General features: G+C 38.3%; 1 protein-coding gene across 2 annotated transcripts in view; it reads right to left on the bottom strand.

The window, feature by feature from the left end:
• Positions 1–824: 824 nt before the first annotated feature.
• The window catches only part of DYNC2I1 (dynein 2 intermediate chain 1), a 35,998-nt gene continuing 26,980 nt past the window's right edge, over positions 825–9,842 (bottom strand). For both annotated transcript variants that reach the window (XM_039348591.1, XM_039348592.1), the window contains exons 20-26: positions 9,028–9,089; positions 6,948–6,999; positions 5,728–5,788; positions 4,810–4,909; positions 4,484–4,615; positions 2,902–3,125; positions 825–1,293 (exon numbers count right to left, since the gene is read on the bottom strand). In XM_039348591.1, the coding sequence (XP_039204525.1) occupies positions 1,122–1,293; positions 2,902–3,125; positions 4,484–4,615; positions 4,810–4,909; positions 5,728–5,788; positions 6,948–6,999; positions 9,028–9,089 (803 nt within the window). In that variant the 3' untranslated portion in view covers positions 825–1,121. The remainder of the gene's footprint in view (positions 1,294–2,901; positions 3,126–4,483; positions 4,616–4,809; positions 4,910–5,727; positions 5,789–6,947; positions 7,000–9,027; positions 9,090–9,842) is intronic.

Here is a 9,842-nt window from a genome sequence, read left to right as displayed (position 1 = left end):
AACAATTGTCAATAAGAAAGACAAAAAAGTTTGGATAATGGATGTGGCAATGCCCGGAGACAGCAGAATAGAAGAGAAAGAACTGGAAATGATAACAAAGACTTACACATCGAAATAGAGTGATTGTGGCAAAACCAAGCAAAGGCAGTATCAATAGTAATAGGGATCTTGGGTGCAATCCCAAAACAACTAGAGCACCACCTGAATTGACATTCACCGCATTGACAAATTTGCCATCAGTCAATTGCAAAAGGCGGCCTTACCAGAACAGCTTCCATCCTGCAACAATATCTGTAACAGCAACAGATCCCACACTATATTATCATGACACCAAAAGCATATTTAAAAAATGGAGCCCAGTAGTACCTTGGAAGAAAAAGGCTGTAGACCAGATCTGATTTTAACATCCTTGCAAAAATATTACATCAAAGCCCTTATCTGTAAATTCCTCTTATTTTAAATAGCATGGCATGGTTTATATTGTAACCTGAACACTCTGAAAAGTGGTTTTGAACTTTTTACCTTTTTTCAAAGATACCTCAGCAAGTATTTTTGTTTTTTATGTAAAAGGTTGAAAACTGCATGTGTGCAACATTTAAATGTAACAATGAGCTATTTTTGGTCTTGTAAATGCCAAGATTTACTAAGAAGGATTTGGGGGCCCCTTGTGGACAAGCGTATTTTGGATTATGTCACATCTGGACCTATGCAAAGTAAGTTGAATTTGCCTAATTCTGCAAAAGCTAGCAAAGGATCTTCTAATTTCACACGGAAAACAAACCAGTCATTTTCAATTAGAAAATTAAAAACCAAATATTTAAAGCTCACGGGACTATATGTTCAGTTTTATTCCAAAAATAAGTATAAAGATTTATAGTGCATAGCATATTTGAAGCAAATATATTTCTCTTTTAAATATTTATTCTGAGTTTCATAAAAATGTTCCTCTAGCTCAAGTCCAAATACTGTGTTGATACATCTTAAAACATATAAATACTATTTACAAATAGGAATTTAAAAAATATTTCAGCCATGCAATCTTCTGCTAAATCCCACATATTAACAAATTCATCTAAAACCATCACGCCATATTTGTGCATTCGGATACAGGCCTCTGCATTTTATAAGGCCTGCTGCAAAAGCAGGTTTAATTTTTCTGCCTCTTCTGGCTGAGGCAGGGCCCATATCTTCTTGACGTATTTAATGTCTATGGTTCCAGATTCTTTGGCAAGCGCGATGCCCAGAACGCCACTTGGTTTCTCAGGTTCACCCAGTACAGCCATTGTTATAATCCTGAAGACAAAGCAAATTAATAACTTTTTATTTAATAAGGAGAGGAAAAGAGAGCAAAGAGCTTCCCTGGGATCAACTGGCATTTGCTTTCTTCCTTGCTTTGCAGAATGGATTAAAATTCCTTCTCACTCGATAGGACCATGACACTGCTCGGCTTAGACTAACTCCATGTGGATCCTCCTCCTCCTCTTGATTCTCATCTTGTATGGCATTTAAGAAGAGGGTGGGCAACTGTCTTTCATAGTGGAATTGATTTTTCTATTGAGGAGGATTGAACTAAATTAGTGATTTTCAACTTTGGCAACTTTAATATGTGCGGAGTCCAACTCCCAGAATTCCTCAGCCTGCTTGCTGGGGAATTCTTAAAGTCGCCAAGGTTGACAAACACTGGACTACAAGATCCCACACTTCCATATTCTATCGCCATATCTGAGGAGACAATTCCTTGACAGAGGAGAACAAACCCTTTCCACTTGTCTGACTGGGGCCAAATTTAGATGGGGAGAATGACTGAGGTCATAATTGAGACCATTGTCTAGGGCTACCAGATTTACACCTGAGTCTCCCAAATGTTATGTCTGTCTTATTTTCATTCTCAGCTCCTTGTTTAAGAACGTTTGAAGACTAACCAGAATCAAGTGAAAAACAATTAGAAATCAAAATGGTACATTGTCATGATATTCACTTCAACTCGTTGGTGAGAATAATCTGAACCATGGTCTCTCAATCTTGGCAACTTTAAGGTGAATAGACTTCAACACACCCCTTAAGTTGCTAAGACAGAGAAACACTGTCTAAGCCACATAATCAAGCAAGAAGAGAAAACTGTGAAAAATTTCCTTTCTTGCTCCAATTGGGAGAATTACCTACACAAAGATATATGATCCTGGATTAAGGAAACAGGATTTTCTCTCGGACAAATGCTCCAATATGAATAAAAAATAGGGCACAAGTGATGGTTCTACTTGCTTGCCTCTTGCTTTCCGAAGCCTGAAAAATAATTGCCTGGCTTTTGCTTAAGCTCAAGTGGATTTCTATGGGATCAGGACCTTAAAATATCAGGACCCCAAACAGCAGCAACTAAACCAGGAGAGAAAAATCAGCAACATGGCAAATGGGGCATCATGATATAAGCTCACTGCTTAAGATAGGAGTGTCAAACTCGCAACGTCACGTGATGTGTTGCAACATATTGCAACTTTTTTTCCATTGCCGGCAATGGGGTAGGAGCGGTTTCGGCATGATGCATCCGGCCCACAGGCCTGCAGTTTGATACCCCTGCCTTAAGACATCAATGCAAGTTCAAAAGGAGGAAGGTTTGCTTTGTGAACCTCTGCCCACCCTGTTGGTCCCAAGCAATCATATTCCTGTTCCTACAAATGCAAATTCAGTTTTACTTCTCATCTTCTCATGATTGGAGCATAGGGAGAGAGAAAAGCAAGGCCTGCATTCAAACCTCATTCTTTACCATTTTAAGTTCTTCATCCATATAACTGAATACCTGAATGGAGGCTGGTATTTATGAAGATTACAGTCCAACAAGCCTGCTTGTTTTCATTTCTACCCAATTTGTACAATTGCAAACCAAAGAGCATCCTGTAAACTTACTTATCAGACCAGACTGGCTGTTTGGCTACAGGTGACAAATCATTTTCCAAAAGATCCCAAATATAAACTACAGATGTGGCATCCAAAACAAAAAACACAGCTGGCCTGGTCAGAGCCCACTGGAGGGTGATTACTGCTTGCCCTGCTGTGCTGTTGTTCCACTGCATAAGTGGAAGCTCTGAAGCCATTTGGTGCAGTCTAATGCTCCCATCTGAACAGCCCACCTGAAAACATAAAAACACACAAAACATATTTTTTTAAAAAATAAAACACCACACCATATTTTCTGATTAATGTATTCTTTTAAGACCAGGTTTCCCAACTTGTTAACTGATGACTTCTGGTGGTCCAAAGGTATAGAGTCAAAAGTATGGACATCAAATTAAAAAAAAAAATGCATGACATAAATGGCTGATCTCTAAAGAAATCACAAAATTATGCAGGATTTTAGCTTTCTTCATCTGAGAAGAACCTCTTCCTGTGAATTTTAGTGATTACTACTGGATTATTATTGGAACTGGATTATTGCTATTATTATTTGAGATCCTAAGGAGGAATGCTGAGTAAGCCTTGATGGCCACAGACACCATTTGACTTGATGGCCACAGACACCCTGGCCTTCAAAAAGTGTCAGCAACAAAGCCGTGGCACAGAGAAATAAAATAAGACACAAACTCTTTTGCTTTGCTGGTTCCTTATGTGATGCATATTGCAAGAATGCCACCACCTCTCAACACAAGGGCCTGGGGTATGAAGAAGAGTGCAGAACGAATGCACTTTGATCAGCCATTTAATGTCCAAGATGTGAAGTTGCTCCTACGGAAGAAGCTTCCAAGTGAACATCATCAGGGCTCCTTCTATTTAAGAAGAGCAACAAACTCAAGCCTTTCCATTGATGACAACTGCCTGTTAATCCCTATCCCACATACTTTAACTCCTGATTTATGAATCTCACAACTTTGACTCTGTAACTGGACCGGCTGATGAATCTTCTATAAAGTTTTGACCCTCAAACTTTGCCTGACCACTCCAGTTTTGGACTGGAATTCTTTTAAAGCAAACTTATAAAACGTGGCCAAGGAGGACATTTGTCTCTCTACTACATGTGCATATGTTCGCACTTGCTCGTTTACTTACTTGTAATTTATTTATTTAAGTGTGCCATTATCTCTCTGTGTGCTTGTGTATGTTTGACCTGAGACATGACAGCTATTTTCACTTGACGATTTTGATGAGTTGTTCAGGCTGCATGGTACAGATTTCCTGCAGAAGCCTTATGGAAGTAGAGCAGTGTTTCTCAAAATGGCAACTTTATAAAATTTGTGGACTTCAAGTCCCAGAATTTCCCAGTCAATGGGGGGAATTAGGAACTCCAAGAAGAGATTAATATCTGAGCCTAACTGTTAATGTTGCTCTATCTGACATGAATAAAATTTGCAAAACCTAGTCCAGAACTGTAATGGCTACTGCTCTACAGATAAATTATCCATAGTATGTTTAATTTTAAATCTAACTTTCAGACCTTCACTGACACGACACAACCTGAATGATTCCAATCAAGAATGTAGAAGAGCATCCATACCAAAAAGATTGGCTTTCCAAAAGGTGAAAAATCAATTGCATTAACTTGAGTTGCTCTTGGTCCCCCTTGCTGGGGTTTGAACCACTTGGGAGGGACTTTCAGCTCGTGCCTTGTGCCATGGCTCACCAAACCCTGTGGAAGTTTTGAAAAGGGGGGAAAAAAAGAGGCAATATTACATTTGGTGAAATAGTGCAAAGAATCTGGGCTTTGTCCAGATTCTGACAATGCAGCCATTTGTAATAGCAACCCCAGGCTCACAATACCACTCTTAAAAATCTACTAGGAAAAGTTGGCAAGAATGAAATTAGATTAAGAATATTACTCACAGCATCTGTTCCAACAACAAAATGATTAGGATTTGAAGGCAGAAATTTAATATTCAGTGTCTGGGGCACCCCCAAAAATGTGTAATCTTTTGGAGAAATGCTGAATATAAAAGAAACATGTATATTAACAAGTAAAATTGCAACAAATATTGAAGTACAGAGTGAATCTCTTAGATTTATTAAGCAGCCAATCTAAGCCTGGATATTCCATTCAATTCCCCATCTTGTTTCCCTATTTTTCTAGTGATTTTAGATATAATAATCTTATTCAAAATGAGGTTTATTTTTTAGACAGAGTGGTGAGTGGACATTCTTCTCTCAAAGCATATTTATTATTCCTTCAACAATATAAAACTTGATCAGAAGTTATTCAGGTAGAGATTCCAGTTTGGACAAGCATTCATATGTACATATTTGTTAGATGTATATCCCACCATCTTTGGGGAGGCCCCCCTTTCTCCTATTTCTTCCCACAATAACCTTATGAGGTAGGTTGGGTTCAGAAAGGTTGGTTCTCACGTCACTCACGGAGATTCTGTTGCTGATAGTAAATCTGAACTTTCTCCAGTGCCATCCAACTACTACAAATCTAGTGTTTCTTAAGATGTGTAGACTTCAATTCCCAGAATTCCTTTTTTTTGGCTGGAGAATTCTGGGAGTTGAAGTGGCCAAGGTTGAGAAACACTGACTCAATCAATCACATGGCTTGGCTTGCACTGATGACCAAGCAAACTTTTTGTCAAGATAGGATTTGGAAGATAGGGCTGTGCATCTGAAGCACCATTATTCAAGCTTTCTTCCATACTGATGTGATCTGCTACTAAGGAACTACTATTCCCCCCATTGGAAATCTGCCAGAATTGATATATGTGCTTTCAAAAAACAACCCATTAAGAAGATATGTTCTACATATTTTACCTGCAATTCAGCTGAACAGTAGAGCTATGAACCAATTTAATTTTCCCCCCAGGAATTAATCCTGAAAGTAATAAAATGCATTGTGGTAATTATAATAGCAACAATTTATTAGTACTGATAGAATTAAACAGCAGGGCAATTTTAAATCCAAGTATAACTTGTCAATTTATGTTTACAAGTTTTGTTCACAAATTTAACTAGGCAGAAAAATAAATATATAAATATATTCAATATGGCATACATGTCTCCTGTTAATTGGCCAATACGGCTCCAATCTTTAATGACTGCCAGCAATGCTCTTCCAGCAGTGAAATTTGCTCTCAGCTTGTGAATAGCTAGTTTCTAAATGAGACTCTCTTGATGTTTTTCATAGCTTTTGTCTCTCTGTTGAAAGGTCCCTTTGCTTGCACTGTGCCTCAAGTCAAATAAATCTTTAGTAGGTCATAGTCCAGTAGATAAAACACAAGTCAGAATTAATTAAATAAAAAACAAAAGTATAACTGTTCTAAAATATCTAAAAAGGATTAGGGTTAATACTACAGCATACTATTCAACTATAGCATAGTACTTGACAAGAAATAAGACAGATGCAATAAAAGCATCCTGAGATAAAACATATCTGAATGACCAAAGTATTTAGTAAAAAGTGGTAATAATGTGGTTTTCTAGTTCACATGGCTAAGCCACCAAAACATGATGAACAAGATTTTTGTTCTTCAATTGGCTTGTTAACAAGCCTGATTTCAAGCTGGCAGAGCAACTGATTCAGCCTAACTGAGGACTATAACCTACCTTAGACTAGATTAGTCTGGCCCCAAACTAAAGACCTGATTTTGAGACCTAAACATGGAAAGACCCATCACTTGGGTGCAGTTACAATTAATGCTTGTTAAATATAACCTGTGTGTCTTTGCGCCTAGTCCAGCACTTTAATCATGACACCCAACTGCAGAGTTTCTGAAATTGTGAAGTGTACCTCCCTTGGGAAAGTGCAGAAAGAGTCCAGGGGAGGTGTGAGGAACCTTTCAGTTGTACACTGTTACAGTAAATCCATGTTTCCCAAAGTTTCACTGTATTGTTTTCATTGTTCATTTGAGTTCATTTTGGCGCTTGGATTCTTAGAAGAGATGGGTATGTTAAGATTATACTAAAGGGAGGTATAATGGCAAAACGTGTAGGAACCCTTGCCCAGCTGGCTCTTTCTAATTAAATTTACTTACCCAAATCATTTTGTGAGCCAGACAAATCTCCTTTCTGAAGTTCAACAACCACCTAGAAAATGTCAAAAATTAACGTCAAAGAAGAGAAAGTGACACAAATGTCCGGTAGATATAGATAGTCCTCAAGTTACAATCGTAACTGAGCCTGCCCATCATGGTCATAATTCACAATGGCTGTAAAACCATCATGTGATGACCTGATTTTACAGCCTTTTTTGCAGCAGCCATTAACGTCACAGTTGTTAAGTGAATGTTGTGGTTGATAAGTGAACCAGTGGTTCATTTTGGGTGCAGTTTTGCAGAAAAGTGGAAGTGAATGCTGTTTTTTTTTTTTGTGCAAAGCCATTAGAAAACATGGTCATGTGACCACAGGATGCTGCAACCTATCATAAATGTGGCCTGGTAGCTGAGCATTTTGAATATGTCACATGATTGGGAGGGTGGCAAAAGTCAGAACTTCAAATCCTGGTTGTTTAAGTGCCCCCCCCCAAAAGAATAGTTTGTCGGAACTTTGAACGGTCACTAAATAACCACTTCTAGTAAAGTTAGAAGTATGCCAATAAAACAGATGTTGAGAAATATACATGCACTCTTGGCTGTAATGATATAATGGAAAAAGCTCAACTTTTCTTGGGAATAAATCTGTTCAAATAGCAGAGGCATGATGCTAGCAATGACAAGAAAGCAAGGCAGGCATGAAGATGCATTATGAAGTTTTTGCTTGAAAATTAAGATTTACAAATTAAGATTCAGAAACAGAGTAATTAAGAATTATATTCATGACCTTTAAGAACATGCTTTCAATTGCAATGGATGCCTTAACTGGTTGAAAAACAAAACAACATATCCCAGGTGAAAACCAAACCTTTAAGCATAATCTGGAAAGCTGTCCTTAAAAAGAGCAAGGGATCAGGTTGCAGGAAAATAGAACTTGCCCTGCAACAAAACCCTGCCTGAGTATTATGATGCCTTAACTGAAGATTGAGCATGCAACAGATCCTATTAGAGTGTTGGCTGGTTGAGACCAGAAAAATTTGTCTTTCCTGCTGCCTTTTCTGCAATAGCCCCTGCTCTGTGGAAAATTCTTCTTTTGGAGATTAGAACTGCCCCAACCCTGTTGGTCTTTTGTAAGTCTTTAAAAGCCTGGCTGTGTTAAGGGCCCTATTTCCTGGCTTTACTGTTAAATGTCTCAGCTGCTGCCTATATTTATTTGGATGATGATGATGATGATAATAATAATAATAATAATAATAATAATAATAATAATAATAATAGGAGGAGGAGGAGGAGGAGGAAGAAGAAGAAGAAGAAGAAGAAGAAGAAGAAGAAGAAGAAGAAGAAGAAGAAGAAGAAGAAGAAGAAGAAGAAGAAGAAGAAGAAGAAGAAGAAGAAGAAGAGAAGAAGAAGAAGAAGAAGAAGAAGAAGAAGAAGAAGAAGAAGAAGAAGAAGAAGAAGAAGAAGAAGAAGAAGAAGAAGAAGAAGAAGAAGTTGGAAGGGACCTTGGAGGTCATCAAGTCCAACCCCCTGCTCAGGCAGGTAATCCTATACCATTTTGGACAAATGGCTGTCCAGTCTCTTCTTTAAAACTTCCAGTGTTGGAGTATTCACAGCTTCTGGAGGCTGGTTGTTCTAACTGTCAGGAAGTTTCTCCTTAGTTCTAGATTGCTTCTCTCTTTGGTTAGTTTTTATCCGTTGCCCCTTGTCCTGCCTTCAGGTGCCTTGGAGAATAGCTTGACTCTCTCTTCTTTGTGGCAGCCCCTGAGATATTGGAACACTGCTATCATGTCCCCCGTCGTCCTTCTCTTAGTTAAACTAGACATACCCAATTCCAGCAACCGTTCCTTATATGTTTTAGCCTCCAGTCCCCTAATCATCTTTCTTGCTCTTCTCTGTACTCTTTCTAGAGTCTCAGCATCTTTTTTACATTGTGGTGATCATACTTTTTATTGTTTTTAAATGCTTTATTGTTTTAATTGTTTTTATATCTTTGGAATTGTAAACTTTTCAGAAACTGATTGAGATGGGAGGCTATAGAAATTGAATAAACAAATAAATAAACTAAAAATATATCTCAATTTACCCATAGATTAAGAATCCCATTTTCATCCATTGAAGCAATCTGAAACGAAAGTCCAAGCATTTCTGTTGGGGAAAAACAGTACATAAGTAAATATATTTACAGGAATTCACAGATAAACTTTTAAATCTTTCCACCTACATCTAACTTCTGAAAGTTAGGGGCATTTCTGTGCAGCACTATTGGTACTCCCCAATTTCTCTAAAATTTTGAAGTCAGAGATGCTCTTGCCTAGCATATTTTCTTTCAGGGGTCTTCAAACTTGGCCCTTTTATGACTTGTGGACTTCAACTCCCAGAATTCCTCAGCCAGGCACGCTGACTGAGGAATTCTGGGAGTTGAAGTCCACAAGTCATAAAAGGGCCAAGTTTGGAAGACTCCTGCTCTTGTTGATCCAAAACCACTAGGAAGAGGCAAGGAATACTAGCATGAACCATTCTGCAGAAAAAGGTCAACCACATGCTGCTATCCCCTACCAGTATTGCCAAGAAAAGCTTCCAGCATTTGGCCATTTCCCTCTAAATCTGAACCACTGGAGCAAGGAGAAAGCTACCTGGTCATAGAAACAGCATTTCTCCTTCCTATAAATTCCAAATGAAAGTAGCTGCAATGCTCTGATTTGAATTCAGCAGTCAGGTCCTTTTTCCTAACAGCTGCAGCAGGATTGCAGTCAGAAGATTCTTTATGGAAGAATGAATAATGAAGAGAAGGAGCTTTTACAGAGATTGTTACACTGTTGAGCAACTGACTGGAAGGATTAAGACTGTATTGGCTGATAAAGGCTGCTTATATAAGAGGAAAATTAAGCCTTCCACTGG

Source organism: Crotalus tigris, unplaced genomic scaffold (assembly GCF_016545835.1).
Source record: "Crotalus tigris isolate CLP2741 ecotype Arizona unplaced genomic scaffold, ASM1654583v1 scf7180000018163.671504, whole genome shotgun sequence".
In the NCBI taxonomy this organism is placed as follows: Eukaryota; Metazoa; Chordata; class Lepidosauria; order Squamata; family Viperidae; genus Crotalus; species Crotalus tigris.
Note: the sequence above shows the minus strand (reverse complement) of the source record. Positions and strands in the feature narration are given on the sequence as shown.